This window comes from Pinus tabuliformis, chromosome X (assembly GCF_031772625.1).
Source record: "Pinus tabuliformis cultivar Carrire ecotype Pingquan chromosome X, CPIR1, whole genome shotgun sequence".
NCBI classification, from domain to species: Eukaryota; Viridiplantae; Streptophyta; class Pinopsida; order Pinales; family Pinaceae; genus Pinus; species Pinus tabuliformis.
This window is the reverse complement of record NC_142308.1, coordinates 122,452,737-122,475,994: the sequence shown is the minus strand read 5'-3', so window position 1 is coordinate 122,475,994 and position 23,258 is coordinate 122,452,737. Positions and strand designations below refer to the sequence as shown.

The 23,258-nt window shown below is 39.1% G+C and overlaps 1 protein-coding gene across 2 annotated transcripts; it reads right to left on the bottom strand.

Annotated features, from left to right (window-relative positions):
- Window positions 1-1,223: 1,223 nt before the first annotated feature.
- Window positions 1,224-22,122, bottom strand: LOC149138736 (WUSCHEL-related homeobox 12-like). Of its 2 annotated transcripts, XR_016264301.1 has the most exons (4): window positions 21,224-22,122; window positions 2,207-2,887; window positions 1,723-2,066; window positions 1,224-1,640 (listed from the first exon to the last, which is right to left on the bottom strand). XR_016264301.1 is itself a non-coding variant. In XM_089447781.1 (3 exons), exons 1-3 carry the CDS (start codon window positions 21,411-21,413, stop codon window positions 1,867-1,869), a joined length of 1,071 nt encoding a protein of 356 aa, XP_089303907.1. In that variant the 5' UTR covers window positions 21,414-22,122; the 3' UTR covers window positions 1,224-1,866. The 2 variants fall into 2 exon arrangements, 1 of the variants encoding a protein (XP_089303907.1); XM_089447781.1 differs by having other exon boundaries at window positions 1,224-2,066.
- Between the last annotated feature and the right edge of the window lie 1,136 nt (window positions 22,123-23,258).

The following is a 23,258-nucleotide window of genomic DNA, read 5'->3' as shown; positions in this document are numbered from 1 at the left end:
GAGCACTACCTGTTTAATATGAAATTCAACTAGTATTGCACCAAAGTAAATCCGTTTTAATTATAGCTTTATTAAACATGGAAAAAGATTAATTAAAAAAATGAATTATAATATATTATAGGGAAGAGAAAAGAAGATATATATATATATATATAAATAAAAGTCCAGACAAAAGCAGAGATCCAACAAAATTTTCATTTTATATATATATATATATATCAGAGAAAAGCAAGATATTTCAGGGAAAGAAGACATCAATTTATATGCACTGAATTGTAAAACGCACCTAGCTTCTTTTGATGCAACTATATGGTTCGAAGCACACGTAGAACTTTCAGGACAGTGATTCAATACAATGGATCCTTTAGATAAACTCACGGCAAATGACAGCGAAACAACTTGGAGGGAATTTACAGAATGAGAGTGCAGTGGTTTTCTGGCCTTTCTCCTTTCCCGCATACTTCGCCATCTGTCATCAGCGATATTGCAAATTTGTTGTATTGAAAATAGGGCGGTAGTCTACTCCACTTCAGTTCACTGTGCAATAATCCTAGAAGTCCGGTTAAGCAGGGAGGGCGGTAGTCTCCTCCACTTCCATTCACTCTGCAATAATTCTGGTTTAGCAGGCAACGTTCTCTTTTCCTTGAGGTTATATTTAGCCCTATAAATTTGGCAGTTCATCGTCGTAAATTGTAATGTCACGCTCCCAAGCTATACTTACAGGCGAACGAAGTTGGATATATGATCAGGCTAATCACTGCAATCCGCCGCTAAAAATACTCTAGTCTAGTTTGATTTGTTCATAATGATTTGCATAGATAATTTTTACCTAATTTTAAATTTATATTATTTAAATAAAATTTTATATATTAAAAATAATTAAAGGCCTGTTTAACTTTAAAAATAATAAAAAATTACTAAAAGTATTTAAATAACTTGTTAAATGAATAAATTTGTACAGCAAACCCCCAAATCGTGTTAGGTAAAGATTGTGAGATGTAAAGATTATGTGTTTCTTGGTTCAAACCCCACTTACCTGTGACCACATTAGTAGCAGTTATAGTAGACAGTGGGTGGAATAAACCCTGTATCATATGAGTACTAATGGTTATAGTAATAGCGGATGAAATGGACCGTATGTCATATGAGTATAAAACTACCCCAGTTGCTAATTCTACTAATCATCAAAAAAACTGCCCCATTTGTTAAATTGCTAATTCTACTAATCACCAAGAAAATTTAAAAAAACTAATCAAATCATGTTAGCATATAGAAAGAATCTTCTCCAAGTAAATGTGATTCCAATTATTCCTATGAACAGCATACTTGCATTCGTCGTGGTAGAGGTTTTGGATTCAAATCTGGAAACACATTATTTAAAAGAAGAATCATGACGATGTCCTCTTGTGGACTCAAACAGGTTAAAACATTCTTGAACTGGTCTGCTTACAATTTGCCCTTCCATGCACTTAAAGAACAGGTGATTCTCTCCAATTGGCAGTGCCAAAATCAGGACACATCATCATACTACTATTTCACAAACAGCAGCGTTGATGCATAATTCACACAAATGGCTTCGAACCTCGAGGATCAACCACTACCCATGCTCTCCTCGAACAGGCAACAATGGCCGCAATGATCTACAAAATTTCATCTACAGCAGATGTAATGCCTCAATAATTCTAATCTTCATTTACAATGCCACAAAAATTGCAGACTAACCTGCCAATATATTCAGAAAAGGCTTCAAACACATCCCTCCCTTCACTTCACCATGCTTGTTCACCAATGCCACCTACGTATCTGACAAAAGTGAAAAGTGTCAGCACAAAATAAAATGCAAGGATCTAATCCTTTGCCGTGAAATCACCTCAAAAGAGTGTAGCTTTCACTGCCATGAAGCGGGTGAAAAGTCATTCCGCTATCGTTTGTTGGAACAACATGCCCATGAGAATCTAGCAATACTGCAGTGTCACCAAATGTTCTTCTAACATCAACTACTCCAACTGGCACTTCAAATTGTTTCCCATCAAGTAGCACAGTCATGACCCTAGATCCTCGCTGATCTGAAACAGAAATTTCCAACCCGTTAGAAAATAAAATTTTAAATTACACGAGTTAAAAATTAAAACTTAAACTTTCAACTAGTGCTCTGTTTGAAACAGCGGGGAGTAAATTGAATCTAGCTTGTCTGTTAAACTCATACCATTTTCAGTACTGACAATTGCAGCATTTCCTGTTCTCTCTAATGAAGTATCAATGTTTAGATCAGCTTCAGTTTGAAAGTGCAGCAAGGATGATGAGACATTCTCTCTAGTACCATTAAATTGTTGCTGGTCGTTAGCATGTGTCTTTTGATTAATTACACCATAGTTTTTCTCAAAACCCTGTGCATCTGTGTCTGCGTGCCTTACACCTATGTTGTTCATGCCATGGCTTCTCTCATGTATCTGTGGTATTGCCTCAGTCTGCGCTGATCCCATAAGAAATATGCCATGTCTTTTCTCAAAAGCATCAACATTCTTCTCACTATATCCTGCATCCTCCTTATTAAACTCATCGTCAATTTTAGGTTTCTTTTCCCGGGAAGATTCACCATCTGTGTCAACTTCGGACTCACCTTCCTTTTGTGGAAGACGCTGTTGTTTTCTCTTTGCACGAGCTTTACGATTTTGAAACCAGTTATAAACATTTGTTTCTGAAATTGGACCATGTTGACTAAGCTCACTAGTGATCTCCTTTATCTTTTTCTTATTTGGAGTGCAATTGCCATGGTCATATAATCTCTCTAAGATATGAAGTTGTGTTTGGCTTGGTGCCCAACGTTGTCTAGCAGATGGCCTAAATCCTTGACCAGACACAGGTAGATCATAGAGCATACGTTCTCCTGCAAACAATGTTGTTAATCAATTGTTGGCATATGGGGCGTAATGTGTGCTAACTGAGAGAATACCGCAACAACAAACTTGAACTTCAGAAAGCATTAATCAAGATTCAAAACGAAGGCTATCAAGAACCAATTCTAAACAGGAGTGCAATTAATACATGCATTCAGTACACAAGAGAAGCATACCACAGCTGCAGATAAAAACTCAATAGCTCTCACAGTTTCTTTAAAAAGCATTACTGGAAAGCTCAACGTTTACACATCTTGGCTAACAAAAGCACCAGGACACTGACGCATAAGAATCAAGTTTCAACATCTCAAGTCTCTAGCTCTAGTCTTCAACCAATTTAATAACAAGTGCAGACTATGCTTGTATCCTTGGGAAAAACTAGAGTTTTGCCACTAAACTCATTAAAGATTTTAATATACACTTCGGAATTAAATTAAGTTTTCACCGTGAATCCAACACTTTAACCCCATGGAGGTTGTTGAAGCAAAAGTCAAATATGCGTGTTGAAAGTGATTTTTCTGGAAAATGTTGCTTATAGTAGCTTACAGTTGCCCCTCAGAGCTTGGATGAGCTTCAATTACCAATAAAGAGTATGAAAAGATATTTGAAAAAACAAGGAAACAAGATCATTTTAAAAATTTCATTTCAGGCACCAAGTTTCCCAGTTTGCGGACTTAGCTGCTATCTCCTTTCTGTGGACAGACAAGGGCGATCACTAACTATGGACAAATTAGACTATGGACAACCATAACTATCAACTCTCTATAGGTGGGAAGAAATAACCCACTGGCACTAGTTGGTCCTATCTATAGTTAGTTCCAGAGTTCAGTTCAGATCAGAGGTTTTCCTTTTGCTCAATTTAAAAAAGAGTACCTCTTCTTGTGTTGGGGAAAAAACCCTGGTGAGAACGATGCTCACTGAAACTAATTCCAGAATCAGCAAGAACATTCTTCATATCTGAGAGTCTCTTTAAAAATGGCTCTTGATAGTCGCAATATTGGGAATGTACTCATTCAGCCAACTCTTTGCTGAATTTATGTCCTCGCATTCTTTCTGTCATGTGTTTTATACAATCACCAACAAAGCAACGCTTAACTGAATTTATGCCCTTCCATTCTTTCTGTCATATGTTTTATCTGATCAATAACAAAGCAACTCTTAAATGAATCTATGTCCTCCCTTTCCTTCTATCGTTTGTTTTATCAGATCACCAACAACGCACTACATTGTCTTTCCTCACAAGCAGTGACAGTTTGAAATCTCTACAAAACTTGGTCAATTGATCAAAAATCACCTTCATCAACTATTTATAATCATTAATTTTCATAAAATCAATTCTATTAAATTATCAAGTAATGCAAACTGAAATCGTTGCACTTCTGGCAAAAGATAAGTGAAGAGATTAACAGTACCAGCCTAAAGTCACCCAGTCTAAGAATTCATCTGGAATCTCAACCATAAATTACTTTGCACAGCGGAATAAAATAGCAGTAAATCACACATGCACAGAATATAGATCCAACTGATATAATACAACAGTCTAGGGCTCCCATGCCAGGGATAATGGCCCTCATACCACTGATACAAGAATATAAACTGGGGCTTGGTGTCAGTACATCGACCACCAATCTGCCCTCAACAAGATACTCTGACCCTCTGGCTGTCACATGCTCTCTCAGCTCCTCTCGGTACCTTGTACCTGCCCGGTCCTGCGGCTCCCGATCTACAACTCCTGCCTCTATCAATGCTCCAAGCCCATCTGGCCAGTGAATCTCAGCTATCCAATCTGCTCACTAGTTGCGCCTTAATCCATCAACGGCACAACACATCGAGACGCTTGTCGAGTTGTTCACAACTCCACTTATGAACAACTCTCAACTGCCCACTGCTGCTCCTCAGTTACTCGGGGACTTCAGCGCACTATGGTCTTCCTACGTTGCTCCGATGAAGACCAACATAGGGCACGGCGAGCTGCCACCTATCACTGCAAGATGTCCATCTGCCACAATGAACACGGGCTAGGAGGACTGCCCATCATCTGCTGTACAAGTCTTTCTCCACACACAAGTCTCGAGCTCCACACACTGCTCCTAGCTGATGAAACCCTTAAGCTCATCAACTGCCTCTCTCGCAACAACCTTTATCCATTAAGGTGTTGCTCACCGGGCTCCAACTTGGACACTATCACGCTGTCCTCCAGCAGACCGTAAGTGCCCAATCACATCCACACTGGTCTTCTCTCACGCTGCCCTTCAACAGTCCACGAGAGACCAAGTCCACATTGTAGCATTTGCACCTAGTTAGGGCATCCTCACACCTAGGAGACCCTTACACATGGCTGCCCACAGACTCCAGTAATCCGCCCTTTTCTCTGCAACAGAGGAGCTATTGCACAAATCTGGGCACATCAATATGTCATCACCTAGGACATCATCAAGCCATCATCCAAGGGAACATCTGCAACTCTCCTTGCTGTTGTCCTCTTGCCTCTCATCTGATGTGCCTGCTGTCACCTTGGCTACTTGGTAGGTTTCCCAACAGTCCATGTGGGCTCCTCCAAACAACTCCCAAGGCCTCCTCAAGCTATTCATCAACTGATCCAAACACTGGTCAAACTCTTTGACCCAACACACATCAAACTTCCGCTCCAAGTCTGCTGCCCAATCACTGTGGAAACTGTCACTGGTTTAGGGCATCTAACCATGAGGTCTGCCCCTCCTCTTTGACTTCCACAAGCTGCCCTATAAACAATCCAAGACTGATCCTCAAACTAGGATCCAACACTTGCAAACATTCACTAAAATACATATCTCTGTCCATTGTTTGAAGGTCGCTCCACCGCTGTAAACTAGGGCATCATGACAGTCCATTTTCCAGCCCTTATTCCTGCCCGGAATTGCCCCTAAGGACTGTGGTTTTCCTTTAGTGAAAGGATCCCCCTAACAAGGACGGTCCTCCCTGTTATGACAGCAGCTGTCCTTCACTCCTTCAAACAGTCTGCGGCAGCCTATTTTGAGGGTTGTCTCACCTCAAACAAAACCCTCCTCCTGCGGCCCTCCAGCAAGGCACTGCGGCCTTCACTCCAGCATCTCAGTGCTCCTGAAATGGCATCAAAACAGCCCTCTAACCCATGTTGGTCCAGTCCTCCTTGCTGCGGCCTAGAACAGAAATACCTCTCTCCACCGAGCTCTTATTAGGAAAGTCTTGCACACATGGATGCTAAAACAACTCCAATTCACCCTCTATTTATAACCAAATGAGGGGCTCCAACGAATAGATGAAGAGACACATCTATTGGCTAATTTTTACATCAAGCTTACATGACTTGAAAACCAATAATTAATTACTTCAAAAATTCATTTCTCCACTTCCACAACTCAGAATTCGACGATTCTCAAAGCGTTGGATTCTCCTTTCCGCCCTCTATCGTCTCATGCCATCACACGTAGAAATGTGCTTCCGGAAATGCCCCAAACACGATTGGGTGCAAAACCCCAAGCTTGTGTTCCAAGCCCACAAGCCTACTTGTGGCGCTTTGTCCTCCAACCCTCGAACACTAGGGCTTGGAGTACCTCCCGAGCTACACAAATGAACAAAAGTCGCCTAGTCTAAGAATTCATCTGGAAAATTTTAGATACATCCACCTCAGGGGACCCTGACATTAATATTACACAATAGAGTGGGCCTAATGGTTAAGAGCAGGTGTTTCCTCCTAAGAGGTCACAGGTTCAAAACTAGAAGGGGGTAGAGTATGTATGCCTTCGTAGACTTAGCAGTCAAATCGCTGCGCGGAAGTAGGTCCCTTGTCCCACAAACAAGGGGGTCTCATACACAAATTTGGTGTCTAGTTTGGTCGTGACCTTAAAAATGGATAATAATAATATAATAATAATAATAAATGTAAACGAAGAAAAATGTAGAAGTGATTGCCAAGTCCGTCTTGAAAACAATTAAGAATGCATTAACAAAATTTATGCAAGCTAAAATCACGTAACCTATGTCTTGAAAATAATTGCATAAAAGGACAATCCAAGATACAAAACCCTAGAATAAGTATTAAGGATGTCTAAAAAAGGAATTTTGACAAACTACATAACATGTGAACCTAGGCATGGAATAGTTTCCAAATCTACCAGATATGCCACCTACTGGAGCTTGAGACAAAGATGCACCTCATTTTCAGATGCCCCTTTTCTACAAAATTAGAGGATGCTACCACTACCTCTATAGGGACTTAGGGAGATCCCTCTCCACTTTCTTTCGATATTGTGACCATAGATGCCTAACTTTCTTCATCAAGGAGATATTCAACCACAAATCGTAGTCCTTGCATGCCCCACCCCACCATGGGACCACAAGGATGATCACCTCATATATTCATGTTGTTCTATTAGATCTAGGCAACATGAGACACGCAAAGCTCTAGAGCACTTTAGACCATAAAGTGGTGAGAACTTCAGTATCCTCTCAACCTCCCCCTCTGCCACCCCTCCCAACCCCCTAACACCCTCAAGGAGGAGATGGATTGATGTCATCAAGGCCACTTTGGAAGTATCAGACCAATCATCATATTGTGCATCCTCAAAGTGATAGATTGGCCAACTTTAGAGGGATTCGGAGTAGTGTACCTCCTCCTCATCAAAGTACCTCCACAACCTTGTTTGAACAAACTAGAGATCTCTCCAGAGTTTCTTTCCTTTGACCTTGGATGGTAGGAGCACAAGGCCTCCTTGCTCCTATGCGCACCCCCCACCCCAAAATCCCACAATCGGATTTTGGGGGTACTCATCAAGGCCACTCTGGAGGTATCAAACCAATCATCAAATTGTGCATCCTCCAAGTGATAGATGGACCAACTCTAAAGGGATTTGTAGTAGTGTACAACGTGCTCATCAAAGTACATGTCAACCTCAATTGAACAATCAGAGATCTATCTAGAGTTTCCTTTGACCTTTGATGATAGGAGCACAAGGCTTCCTTGCTCCTATGCACACACCCCATCCCCCAAAATCCCATGGTGGCGACCAAGGACTCAAATATCGAGCCAATGCCCCGATTGCCCCAATAGTCCTCAATCATCAAGCCTTGGAGATCTTGGCATCATCCTCTCTCTCTCTCTCTCTCTCGATAATAATCAAGATGCCTAGCTTTCCAGTATTGAACTCCCATTATGTATCACCACACCTACGACATGGCTATATATATATATATATATATATATATATATATATCTTTTGGTGTTGGCTAGGCCTAGTGACTGGCATAATTAGATACTTATCTATGCTGCACTTTTTATTTATTTTCAGCATTACCTAGGAGTTACTTTTGCACTCCCACATTGTACTAGCATTGGATGCATTTTTTAGTCCCATTGACCTATTTTTGAGGTTGTATGTTGGACCTTAATAAAATTATTTCATCTTATCTATAACCAAAACCAATGTTGCAAGATCCTCCCCCCCCAAGGATCTAACGCCGAAACCATGTCTCATACAAATTTGCAGCCAATCCTCTGGCAGAACTGCAGATCTGAGTTCCGCAATTTTGAGGCGATTCCTGGAAATCTGAAACCGCGTTGACCCGATCCACAGTTTTGAATTCCCGATCCACAGATCTGGAAAAGGAGTTGTTGCATATCCATGGAGGTCCAGGCATGAATCCATGCGGATCGTGGGTGGATCCGAAGGGAGATGACGGTTCCGTGGGGGCCCGATTTCTTTGACTAAGTTGGGTTGGGGCTTCCCAAACACTCCGAAGGTGCTCCCTTGATGTTCCTTAGATGCTTCCTAGATACTCCATGGTAATGTTGAATTCAAGTAAAAGTGACATTCTCTTTTATCTTTTATTTTCATCCTTTTACTTAAATTTTTAACATTACCATAAAATGACTCCTGATGTTTGAGAGTGGTTCCAACCTCACTGGACTTCATATGGAGAAAATAGAATTTCACATCCTATTCCAAATTCAACAGGCTTAACAATTTTCAGGAATCCATGATCAATGGGATTGTGGCATTTTATTAGATTATATCATGTATGAGGGTATGTGATTGGCATTTAATCAAGAGCACCAAGCCCTATATGTACCTTAGTGTTGGTGGTGTTAATTTTTGAACTCCTTTGTCATGGCCTTAGCAAAAAATTACCTTTCAATCAAGTCAATAGTCAAAATCAGTGATCAAGCATGTTAAGTTTTTTCTACCATATTTTAAGGCTTGGCTGAGGTAGTTTGATCAAAATTGTGCAACGTTGACTGGTATCCCTAGACAATCGAGGTAGAGGCAGATGCTAGACAAGAGGAGAAGAATCTAGATTATAGATGGTTGATGCATCTAGATGGTTAATTATAGAATAATTAATCATTGATGTACAAGGGAAGCCATATCTAGCTTGATTTATGTACAAATATGCATGTTTTCATATATTCTACAGCTAATTTGGTATTTTGGATGTTTTTTAATATAAACGCAAAATAATAATATATATATATAGTAGACGCTTCTGAGACACTTCGCTTCATAGATTTTTGGAAAATGACGTTTCCGACGCTTCGATTCAAAAAAAAAGTCCCCGCTTTGTGCAACATTGACCAAAACATTCACGAGAGGCTATTTCCCTTCTAACTATAGTTAGGTTGGTTTTGGGAAAGGGAAGAACTGCAAGTGGCCCAAAAGCAATCTTCCACTGCATTGTATAGAATTCCAACAAAGCCACATGCTGCAGCCACTGTCCAACCAACAGCAAAGAATGCTTCAGACCCCTCTGCGGCAGCCTTCCACACTGCCAAGAATTGTGCACACTCCCCTGATTTCAGCACTAAGAATTAAGAATTGCATAGGGCATCCACAAAATCACTTCTAAAAACTTCAATCTGACGTCTTCCAAGAGTGTAGTTCCCCCTGCCTCTTCAAAATTCCAGTCTTTAAGAGACAGTCAAGTTAAATAAGGACTCCACTCACCCTAGACTATGAAGAATGCATCTATAGGTAGTGTCAGTAGAAAAATCAGACAGCGACCTGCTCTAAGAATCTCCACTGAAGATGTTCTAGATAACATTAATGAATATCAAGAAATGGCCTTGCTATGTAGATTCAACCGTTTTTGGCAAAACAACACAGCTTTGGTAGACTGGACAAAGAAATTCATGCTAAGCATTATTTCTTGAGGTGTTTATGTAGCTTTATCCAAAAACCATGAAGACAGGATGCATATTTTGGAAGATGGGTTTTGGTTCTTGGGTAGAGATTCTGCTTACCCATCCACTGTGACCTTAACCCTCAACCTCTCTATGAGTGAAACCTCCAATCTCCCCCTACACCTCCAGGAAGACTTAAGAGGTCATGGAACAAATCAACAACACACTCGGTAGACTTATATCCAGGTAGCCAGGGTGCATGGGTACAGGTATGACATTTCAAATGTTGGTGCAGATCCAAGAGTGAGTAACACCACTTTTGAAATCTGGCGTGGATGTGGATGTGGGTGTAGGAGCACCATTTTTGAAATCAGGTTTTTCTTTTTTGTGGTGTTGGTGGGGGTAGGGAGGTGCATGGGTTTTATGCTTGCTTTTGTGACTCATAAAGTTTCTTAAAACTCCTGTCAATGCACAGTCACTAAGCAAGGTCCAAAATAATTATTCTAAAGAGAAACAAATATAATATAAAAGTTATGTGTGTCACTGTCACAATTAAAGCTTTAGTGGCTGTCACGGCTACATTTCAAGAATTTAACACCAGCAAAAATTGGAGGTAAAAGATTGGTGCAAAGCAAATGGCTCCAGCCACTGCTCCTTTAACTCCAATAGACCTGTAAATGAAATGAAGTAAAACAAAACTTAAGGCATGCACAGCAGAGAGAGGAAAAGGATGAAAATAGAGAAGTGGACACAATGCAGACACACTGATTCTACCAGCAGCACTAACCACAACCTATATTAGCAGCAACATCCAGAAACTATGTTGTGCAAGCTTTGGGAACACGAAGCAGGTGTCCAGAATGGCTAGAAGCTTTGCTTGAAATTTCCAAGAAATGGCAGGTTGGAAGCAACAATGATATCGTAATATCCCGTAGCAGAATTTACCCTTAGGGTGAAAGAACATATGACAACTTTTGTTCCAGTATCACAGTATCCTTTTTCAATTCAACAGTGATGACATTGAAAACACAACAATGTAAACAAGTAGATGATTTTCAACAAAACCACAGTGCACATGAAGTTACAATTTCCACAGATTCACTTCTAGGGCTGTTACACCAGCAGAGTCTGCTGTACAGCATTCAATATTTTAGTAACAGTAACAATACTAATTACCCTATCAACAACACACTAACCAGCTTACAAGTTCTTCCCGTTCTGCTCACTTTGTCTCCACAACTTCGCTGCCTTGCTGCACTGTTGTCATCAGAGAGCCCTAACAGGCCTTGTTTCTGTCCTAGCATGGACGCTGCTAGCTCAAACTGCCGTTTCCAGCCACGGCTTCACTTGCTGCCACAAGCTGCATCCTAATATGGCCTTAGAGATGAATAGCTGCCCTGAACAGTCCTCAGACCGGGTCCACAATCACAGGATGAGTTCCTCGCACCGAGAATAATTTCAGATGACCACGCTGCTTATAGAAAAATGGCCTCTGAGGCCCTCACTGCCTCAGTTAGGGCTCTAGGGAAGCTTTGCTGCCATGGATAACTTTGCTTTACCACAGAAAATCACTTCCAAGAGGGCCGCTGCCTCAGACTAGGGTCTCAGGGGATTCTGCGGTCAGAATTCTATCCCTCAAATGACCTTGCTGCTACAGGGAAACTCCCTTAGGTTAACCACATGCCCTGGGATTGGGGTTTCAGCACAGTCTAGAACCTCGCTGCCTTGTGCTGCCACAGAAAGGTTTGCCTGCGGCCTAGATAAGATCTTTGCTACCCTGGGATTGTCTCAAACAGACCTTGGTGCCAGAGAATTTCTCCTCAGACCAATAACTCCACAGAAATCCTCCCTTGAGTGGCAAAATCAGATGAAAGGTGCCTCAGAAAGTTATGCCAAATAGAATAGAGAGAAGGGATTGGCTAGGGTGGAATCTTTCACCGCCAAAACCAATCAGAAAGAAAGGGGTCTTAAAACCCTCCAAGAGCCTCAGCTCATAAACCAGAAATATCAACAATCAATGATGAGAAAATGATTCTCCTCTCCTTTTTATAGATACCCTTTGGGGTCTTCCCTCCTAATTTTAATTTGAGGGGCTAACAAGTTTCCCTCCATCTTGCCCCAAATTTGACTTCTTCCACAAGTTTTCCTCCAATTACCCCAATTTACCCAATGTTACCCCTCTAACATTGAATAATGGGTTTCCCCCTTTACAAAAGACTATAGCCTATGGGGTTAAATAGGCTACTATGTCCACCACCTTGGGTAATCAATTTGAAGAGGACATTACAGTTCCTGCTTCCCAACATTGCTTGTCTTCAAGCAATTGCAATTTCGGCTGTTGCAAGATCTGCTTTGATCCCCCGTATGATCACCAGTGATCACGATCACCTTTGCATAACAATTTGGAGTTGATGAATGAGTTGCAAATTTCAAATTATCTCCCTTCTGGTATGCATCAATTTCACAATAAGCCCCACTACGTAGACAAGGAACGTAGACAAGGGCATTGCTTTCCACACATGGTTTGGCAGTCACATAGTGTATGACTACACGGCTGATCTTTGCTATCAGCAACTCATTTTTTTATTGGGGGATGACCACCAAACTTCCAAGTGTACATCAGCCTCCATACCTTTCCCCTTCTACGCCAAAACCTTATTTGTGTTCGAGCTTATGTTCCCATAGAAACACTACAGTCAGCCATCTCCCCACTTTTTGTAACGTGATCAGCTAGAGATTCTAACCAAAAAAATTATTTTTGGCTGCTGAAGCATCGTTTGTGGAGAGGACAGTGCCTCCTGAGCTTGCAACTACCAATTGTTTCAGCTTCCATTTTTGTTGTTTGAATTTGTCAATTCCCATTACAGCACCACTCCCCTTAATTGCTTGTTGTAATATGAGTTTGCCCACTTGAAATTTTTCTAGAGGCTTTTGATCTACATCAATTGAGCTATTGCTCCTAACAGAGCTCTATTTATTCTTCTTTGAAAGAGAACTTGAGTTGTTCATTGAGGCTGGTTGTTGGAGTTGTTCTTTATTTGCATCCACCCAACTCTGGCTTGATTGTATTCCATACATCCCATTAACAGCTCGTGTGATTGAATCTTCACTAACATCACACCAATTCACGTCAGGCAACCAATGAAACATCAGACAGAACCACTTTTTTGGAAGTAATGATTGCTCCACCCCAAATGGGAGCAAGCACCATTTCTCACAAGCATCACATGTTACCCCATTTTCTTTTATAAAAAACTGATGGAACTTGTCCTTTGATGCTTCTTTTGTTCCTTTCCTGTATGCATCAGATCTCTTTAGAATTAATTCCCCTATGATTTCTCTTTCCAACCATCCATGACAAGTATCTTTTGAAGAGCTTTTTGTTGGACATTACAAATGATGGAGCATTCCTTCCAAAATTACTATAAGCCTCCTTTATCTCTGTAAATTTTCTTTTGTTCCCACTGAATAATGTTTTGTTTGGCTTTAGTCTTCGAAGCTCCTTTACCAACTCAAAGTCATTTCTATTTGTTGAAGTATCTTTCTGAAACTCTGTCTTAACAATCAAATTTTCAGTTTCTTTTGGAAAAACCTTTTCATCTGTCTCCTTCAATTGCAGCTGAATATCCGGAAGGGGTGCGAGCAAGGAACCTCCAGGAATCCTATGTGATGTCATAATCTCCAACACCCACTTGTTTGGTTAACTTTTGAGTACTGTTGTTCTGCACAACAGCTGAAGGTTTAGGTTGAAGAAATTCTGGAGATCCCTGATGGTTTGTCAACCCCAGTACAAACTCCTGAAGCACCAGTAAAATTCTCTCCTTCATGGGCTAAAGTCTTCAGCCCCACTCAGCCTATCTTCCACCCTCAACCCAGTTGCCATGACTTCAACAACCCAACACAAATCTGTCCCAAGGGTAAACCCAGCTCCCTCTCAACCACACAACCCTGTTTAAACTGTTGTTTGGTCACTGTTTCTCAGCAAATCTACTCGCCACTGCTCTGATACCATGTAGAAAATCTACACTGTAAATTCCTCCCAGTTTCAAGTTTGGTTTTCACATCAAGTTTAATGCCCTTCCCCTCATTATTAGCAACTAATATAAACTTGAACATAAATCTCAAAAGGAAACACGAGATTTACTCTACTTTCACATTTGCTAGGAAATCACACAAACATTCATGAAATTTGGACACAAAAATTTTGGTCAAGCTGACCATGGAAATGCGAAAAACTCCAAAGGAATAAACAGTGAGAGAAAGTTCTTTTATTTTAGACAGAGAAACCATTACAGCAATTAAATTCAACACATTGTCAACTTATCTCCCTAATATCTTGCTTAGAACTCCTTAGGAAATGTGCTGGCAACTCCTTAGAAATTTCTGCTAGCAACCCCTCAATTTCTGTGCTGAACAGACCTCGTTTTCCATGCCCAGATCTCCTCAGAAAACTGTGCCTTAGCCCCCTTGAAATTTATGCCAGCTGCACAAATTTCCATGCCGAGTTTTCTCAAGAAAATGAGTTGGGCCCCTCAAAACTTGTGCTGGTCTGCAGTTCTGACAAACAGCAATTAATGAGGTCTACCGTCTGTGTCCCTTGATTTTCATGCCAATTCTCCTTGAAAACAGTGCTGCTACTGACAGCAGTAAATGCAGCCCTGACAATCATTGAAAATCAGCCCAGTCTGCCTCGCAATTTGTACTCGTGCAGCAGCAATTAATGCACAGAATTTCCTCCTTGAAATTTGTGCCAATCTACTCAGCCCCTCCTTCCTTTGAATCCGTGCTTGTAGCCTAGCTGTTGTACTGTTGTATCCTACTTTCTCCTGCTGTACTCTCCTTTCTCCTCTTAGCCTCCTTTGCTCATTTTCTCCAATCTCACACATAAAGAATGAATCTCTCAAAGTGCCTTTTTCCCCTTTTATGTTCTCATAATGAAGAAAAAGACCTGTCCCTAGGATCAAGGGCTGAAATTAGATCTTAGCCTCTCTTGATCAATGGTGGAGATCTAATCTCACATTGACCCCCTCAAGTCCCCCTTTTCATTAATTGACCCTCCTAGTCACTTTAATAACATAAAAGACACCATGTACTTTATGACAGTCACTTTATTAATATAAAAGTACACCATAAAAACACATAAAGTCACTTTAATGATAAAAAGTACAATGTACTTTTATAATCTCATAAAGTAACCGATAAAAAGTCACATGACTTTAATACATTGTTGATAATATCGCGATATATCGTAAATATCGCGATATTTTCGGCAAAACAATATATCCCCGACTAAATATCGCGATATTTTCCGTTTTGAAAATTTTGTGATATTTACAATATATTGGTGATATTTCGCCAAAATATTGCTTGCGCGACAACCCTATTTCCCGCTGGGCAAGCAGGGTTGCAGCTATAAAACGACTTTTTGGCCTTTTGATTGCTCATTTTTCTTTGTTGGTCTTGGGGAAGGAAGGGGAAGAGCTTTGTAGTGGTTTTCAAGTAGAGGGATTGAGAATCAAACAGCTATTATCATCACCAACCAAAATGTTTTGTGGATCAAAGATTCAAGAACAGTGAAACAAACTTTTTTCCATTAATAGGTATGTTCTTAAAAACTCCTATGTTAATGATTTTTTTCATAGATTTAGGGTTACGCTTGCTTGCCTTTTTGCCTACCAACATTTTGGTTCTTTGTTTTTTCCATTTGCTATGATTTTCATGCCCATGAGCCAATGCAAGGGTTTTCTCCATATTTGGACAGCAAGCTTTGTTTTTTTTTACTTTCTTATTCACCCTCTTATTGCCATTTTTCATTGCAAATAATGTCATAAAAAAAATGTGACTGTTAGTTTTTTGGTATGGGGGTTTAACGCCAATTTTTTTTGGTGCCCTAGGTTTGAATTAATCCACTACAAATATGCCAAAGCCCTTGGAACCATTTTGGGAGTATGGGGAACCTGATGGTGGGACAAATCGGGCATATCTAACATGCAAATTGTGTAGGGACAAGATGACAGGAGGGATTACACGATTAAAATACCATCTGGCTAGACTCCCTGGACATGATGTTGGCCTTGAATTGGGAAATGCTTCTGACTATCGTCAACTCATAGGAGCACTGATGTTCTTGGTGAGCTCTCGTCCGAATATATGTTTTGCAGTCAACACGTTGAGCCAATATATGGTTGAGCCTCATCACTCACATTGGATTGGTGCCAAGAATCTTCTGAGATATCTTCGAGCACAATCACTCATGGACTGAGATACACTACCGGAGATGTGAGGCTGCATGGTTATTCCGATGTTGATTGGGTAAGCAGTGTGGTGGCTCACAAAAGCACTTTTGTGTGCTATTTTTCTTTGGGTTCTGCTTTGATATCCTGGATGAGCAGGAAGCAGAAGTCGGTTGCTTTGAGAACCGCTGAGGCCAAATACATAGTTGCAAGTATGGCCTCCTGTGAAGTTGTCTAGTTGAGGAAGCTCTTCAGCTAGTTGTTTGGACATGTGTTGGATACCACCGTGATCCTCTGCGACAACTATAGTGGGATCCGATTATCAGAGAATCTCGTATTTCATGATCGCTCCAAGAACATCAATATGAGGTACCACTTTATCCGGGATATGGTACAACGAGGAGCAATAAGGGTCCTGTATGATATGGACATTGAGCTCTGGGAGCTCCGGGGGCTTGGGGTACTTCTTGGAGCGATGAGCAACCATAGGGTGAGTGGTTCGGCCTTCCCCTAGTGGTTTGTTGTATACAGGGTGAGTGGTTCAGCCTTTCCCTGTGATACCATGTGGTGACATGTAGGCAGGATGAGTGGTTCATCCTTCTCCTACTGAGACATCCTACCCATGCAGTGTGGGATTCATGGGAAGTACCTCTCATCTGGCTAATGAGTAGGGAAATGAGGATATGGACCATAGTACTATCGATAGACGCATCGTGTACTACCATACTCCCTATGCTAGGATGATATTGATCTGAGATCAACTGGAACTGACTTCGGGTCAGTAAGAGTGGTATGAGACACTCTTTTATCTGGGACTAACTTTGGGTCAATAGAGAATGGTATGATACATTCTCGATCACTCCTTCTTCATAGTTCAACAGAGTAGTGCATTGATGGCAAAGATAGTACCGACAAACAGATGGATTAGCAGATGGAGTTCTCACTAGTTGAGAGGGAGTGTTAAATTTGGCAACTAGGGCCAAACTCCATGTGGGTCACCTTATTTGGGGCAGTTGATATTTTTCTTGAATTCCTCTCTCCGAGAGGTGTAGGATTGATCTAAAGATCATCTGATTCTGACATGTATATATGGAGATATGAATTTATTTATATTCTTGACAATTTGTCAAGGTCGGCCAGCAAGCAAATTAGTTATTTTTCACCCCCAACTTGACCTCAACGTTGCTATAAAAGGAGGAGACCTCATGGCTTCATTTCACCATCTCATCTCATCCTTCTCTCTCTTGTTTGGGTACGCATTTCTGGAGTTGCTTCTCTCACACGTGTGGAAGGACGAATTCTGATTTTCTGTTAGGGCAGCGTTGACTGAGGTTGACCGAAGTTGCGGAAGGGTTTTTGAACAGTGTTTTGGGCAGCGTTGACTCTCCTTGAGTGCGGATTGGGTTAGGCTGCCTCTCCTTGGCAAGCTGCAGTTCTGGACAGCCATCTCAACCTCTCTTTGACCCTGCATTGACCAGCGTTGACTGTGCTAGGGCTGTCTGCTGTTGACTGAAGTTTGACAGTGATTTTCGGACTGTTTTGGGTTGCTTCTCCTTGCTGTTGGAGGCCAAGTTGTTTGGGTTGATGACCGAGCTGATTGGAGGTCAAATCTGACCTGTTTGACCAGCTTTGACTTTGCTGGTTAGGGTTTGTTGTTGCTGTCATAAAATATCAGAATTGTATATTTGTACTATCTCTCTCTCTGTGCTGAATTATTGAAGAATATAAGAAGAATTGATCAAGGGTTTCCCCACATTGGGGTTTGTCCCTGGCTGGTGCCACATCTTGTGTCCTCTTGTCTTGGCTTGTCTTCCACTGTTTATGTTTATGTTCTATCTGCATTTTACTATCATGCTGATGTGATTGCTAATCTGGAAATTGATATTGGGCTAATAAGAAATTTGAAGTAAATTTCTCTTAAGCATAGAACATACCAAAATTAACAAATGAAAGCCTCGAGCCATTGAGGTTTGGAGGCAATGCCCCAGGGCCCAAATAAATTTTGGGCGGTGTATTTTTGGCCTGTTTTTGTGCTTTTTTGACCAAAGGTTTTTCCACTCATTGTGATATAATCCTAGCAAAGGGATTAGGGTTGTAATCTAATTCTTGTAAATGAATTAAGGTTTTGGATGTTGCAAAATACCTAAATATTGTATTTGTGAATGATCCAGTTAATACAATGAAAAAGATTAACGTGCAGCTCTAAGTTAGGTTAGTTAGTTTTCCCAGCTAATGATTTCTAAGGTAAATCTCTATGTACTGTGTGTGTGCCACTATCATTCTTTCTATTTTGTTCAAGAATTTGTACACATTGCTTCACTTGCACAGGTTTAAAACTTTCACTTGATGACCAATTCAATCTCACTTTTGATGAGACAATCATGCTTATGCAAGGAGAGATGATTTCTCGCCAAGCTTTTTCTTGAAGATTGGATAAGATATCTCCCTAAGAGGGCCAAGGTTTCTTTGAACAAAGGATTCTTGGGGTCGCATCCTTCTCCACGATTAAGACATTAAGCTCTCAGCTTTGCTCAATTCCCCCTGATTGAATATATCCATCTATAGTTGTATCATTTTCCTACATTTGTTTGTCACTTGTTGATGGGTGGTCCAAATTTCCTACATGGATTTTGGCAATGCATGTAGTGGTGTTCCTTCTAACCATATAGACAATATAAATAGTTCAATGAATACCACCTTATGCCATTCCCGATCTCGACATTTTACTTGGATATGTTTGGGACTAAGATTGAAACTACGATAAAGCTTTCAAAATTGTAATATTGACTCTTCTCTAATGACCTTTGTCTCTATTAGTTATTGAAGTTGTTGACGTTGTTCAATTAACTGCCAATTTTTTCCTTTCAATCCTTCAATCTTATTGCAGAGTCTTACTTCATTCTTCCTATATTGGCATCTCTCTTTCTATTGCAAGACTCTCAATCAAGAGGTGACAATTGTGCAATAGTGTATCATCATCTTAAACTCGTTGTTCTCCTTTTTTGAGTTCCTTTTATTCTTGTCTCTACCAAATGCAAGTACATCAAAAAAAACTTCTTGCCACCATTTCTATTTCATGCAAATTTATCAAAAGTTGCCAAGTTTGTTTCCAATATTGTCTGCATTGAAAGTTGGTAATCAACCAACATCACTTTCTTTTCAGGCTTAATCAAAGGTCGAAAAGACTTTAAGATTATCCTTTCACGTTTGTTAATGTCAGATTTTGTTATGACCTGGTCTCCCAATTATGGACACCTATTGAGCCTTTATTACCTTCTTTGGATAAAAGTGTTACAAAGCTTAGCATCAATAGCAATTGCATTGGCATCCACAGTTTTGACTATAATATTTGTCTCCAATAGGGTCAATGATTGTCTAGTCAAACTGCTGTTTTGCTTTTGCATTCTTTTGTTGCTTTTGCTCCTCTTCGTGTTTCTTTTTTGGCATTGCACTCTTCGCCTTGCTTCTTTTCCTTCTCTTTCTTTTTTATCTCCTCGATCGCTTCTTTTATTTTCTCTCTCTTTTCCTTTTCTCTTCCTATGCTTTCTTCTTCTTGTTCTCCTCCTCCTCCTTTCTCCTATCCTCTCCTTCTGCCACTTGCAAAAAATGGTAAACCAACATGCAGAAGGCAAATTATCTTATAAGGATTAAAAGTGTAAGTTTGATAACCTAAAATTAGAAACTATAACAATATGGTTAATGACAATTCGGGCATATTCATTGGTAATGCCATTTTTTATGTTTAGAAGCAAGAAAAAAGCTCAAATCATGAAACAAATGCAGTTTAATTTGAATCTTGCACATCACAAAATAAATGCAATCAAACTTGATGAAGAGGTATAGTAAACAGTAAAAAAATCTACATCTTCCAGCACCATTATAATGCACATCGCTCTTCTATGATCCACTTCACGCAAGCCCATAAATCAAGATAGACTTTAAGTGGAATTCATTCAAATTCCAGAGGTTCCTGTTGAGATTTTAATCTAGATTTTTACTATCATGTAAAAGTGGCTTGAGACGAACTTTCGTAACTTATTCCTGCATTCTTCAAATTTACTATATGACGAAGTACTTTTATCTACTGAGACATGTTAGTCAGTTTCAAGTGGCCTTAAACTGGCGTTCGAATTCAAAAGTGGCATTGTAAAAGTGGGATTAAGGCTTTGAACTCAAACAAAAGAAGGTTTCCTTCTCCTTTTGGACTTAACAAAGAAATAAAAATAAACGGCCAATGGGGCACAAATTCACTGGTCAGGTCAACGAAATAATATTAAGTCATCCACCAAGGTTCTATTCTCACTCCTGGAATGGCATAAGCTTGGTCATAATATTCGGTATTTTTCTGAAAAATATCAAAATCAACAAATCTCGAGTGCTAAAGTGCTAGCATATTTAACAGTGAATCAAACTAGACAAGCATTTTTTTTAAACAAAATTAGTAAAAGGTCCTTGATATTCAGTTTTTGGTTAAAATAAGAAAACCAAAACACGCACACAGAGACTGTGTCTGTGAGAGAAATATTTAATAGATTATGCTCTAACATTGATTTCCGTCTTGACATATATTTGAATCAGATTAGAAGAGATATACGAGCGCGTGCGGAGGATTTGATGATATGAAAATATTTGTACTTGTTTTTTGGTTTGAACATATTTAGATATCAATTCTATCATATCTTTTGCACTGACAATTTTCTTTTTTCTGAATTTCATTGTCACAGATAACAGACTAAGAGTATCAGTTTATAAGGAATATAGCAGGATGCATGATCCAGGACATTTTGGCATAACAGCTACCGCTCATACATGGCACATAAGCTCAAGGAACTTTGCGCTATGCAGTGCAGCCCACCATGAACATTTCTCAAAAAACTTTAAAACAGATGGAAAATCGAGTTCAAGGAAACAGGGAAGGCAAAGCACGCACAAAAATAACAAATAATTGCGGTACTCACGCGAAGTCGAGGCCTGCTGCGACATAGCCTTGTGCATTTCGACCAGCTGGCTGCAAATGGTGGAGTATACACAAATCTGTCTGCGCAGAGTCTCCAGCTGGGATGTCGTCATGACCTGGTACGGTAGCCTTATGTGAGGGAGATTATCCATTCCTGTGTTCTTGTCTGCGCCAGCATCCTCGGGCTCCATTACATTGCAAAATTAACACTGAACTGTCCCGCAAATACCCTTTCCACCACACCAATTTTCCACTATCTTTCCATTTCGACATATATCTTCGATCTCGGTGAACTACACGGCCAAATTAGAAGATAAATTCTGAAACCCTATATTTTCGGAGCAATAAACGCGTACATGTTTCAAAATACGCTCAAATATTACTAATTCCCCCCGAAAGATCCTCATCGGTAGGGTTTCTTCAACTGGGATTAACGTTACAAACCTTCCTTGCATAACTACGGCTTAGAGAAATTTAAGCCTAAATGCTCTTCTTAAAAAGCCTTGTTATTTATTTGCCCGAACGGCCACCATTCTTAGGGTCACTGAAACTCGGATCTATGTTGAAAATTTGTTTTGCAAGACTGGGGATGAATGTCACAAAATTAAGTCATAATACTGGTTATTTCTAAAGCCTTGCTAGCCTCCAGAACAGCCTCCGTTGTTACGGTTTCTGCAACTTGGAATAACGTTAAAAAACTGCTTTGCTTCCAAATTTCGTTAAATTTAAATCAGAGTGCTCAATTCTTGGTAAGTTTTCACGTAAATTGATCGCATTTTCTACCCCTATGGAAACCCTACGGACAGAGCTTCAAGCTTACTACCAAAGATGCCGTTTCAAATGGATTTATGATGTAACCCTATTGCATAAGCTGTGATACAGTAAGCTTCGGACACTGTAATTAAGGGAAAGAATAAAAAAAAGTCAATAAAAAGATCAAGCTTTTTAAATTTCGTTTATTCCCTCGATTCAATTTAATTTCATATATTATACTGTAATTTTTATTAATAAAATTATAAATAAGTACTAATAGTAACTAGTATCGAAGTTTTTTTGGATTTAATTTTTCTAACATCTTATCAAAAAAATTATTGATTTAAACAATCTAAATACTTTAAGGGTTTTTCCGCTAAATTCATATATAGTCAAAAAACCAGTTTAAATAATACAAATTACGATTTCATCTCAAATTTTTTCACAGAAAGTCCAAAAAATCGCACTAAAAACAACTCCAAAAATCGCACTAAAAACAACTCCACTAGTATCTAGTATCTTCATTTCAATTTAATTTAAATCTAGTATCTTCATTTCAGTTTAATTTAAATATAGATTAATTAAATAAAAAAATAATAAAGACAAAAAATTATCACAAAAATAGTTTTCATCATAAAATATTATATTGTTGAATGTCATCATAGTTTAATTAAACTAAAAAAATTATAAATACAAAAATAAAACAACTAATAAAATACTATATTGTTAAATTTCATAACCAAAAAAAATATGATTAACTAATAATTTATATTAACATATATACGCTTTAACATATATGTTTATTATATATATGTGTGTGTGTGTGTTTTATTTTTTATTAATATATGTAATTTTTTATAACTAAATTTATTAAAATATGTTTTTAATATAATAATAAATCATCTTAAATTGAAAATATGGAGGAAAAAATATAATTCATGAAAATAGAAATAATAGAAAAAGGAAAAAAAATAGAAAAAATAAAAATGAAAATGAAATAAAACTAGAAACAAAAAATTACTAATTAATAGAAATGGAAATTACTAAAAAAATTCATAATAAGACATCAACCAATCATTTTACAAATAGATAAATTTAAGTAATAATAAAAAATAAAAAAAAATTGAATTGGCAATGCTAAACTATGAATAAGTGTTTGGTCAAAGACAAACTAATACATGGTTAAAGGAAAAATTGAATGCTTAATCCATGTGTCAATAATTTAAAATCATAATATATATATATATTATATTATATTAATAATAACATATGGTGGTATTTTA

Coding starts and splice junctions, on each gene's coding strand:
- LOC149138736 (XM_089447781.1), bottom strand. CDS start 21,413: ATGGAGCCCGAGGATGCTGGCGCAGACAAGAACACAGGAATGGATAAT. Junction 2,888..21,223: donor GCAGCAGGCCTCGACTTCGC/GTGAGTACCGCA, acceptor CATTGTTTGCAG/GAGAACGTATGCTCTATGAT. Junction 2,067..2,206: donor AATTGTCAGTACTGAAAATG/GTATGAGTTTAA, acceptor TTTCTGTTTCAG/ATCAGCGAGGATCTAGGGTC.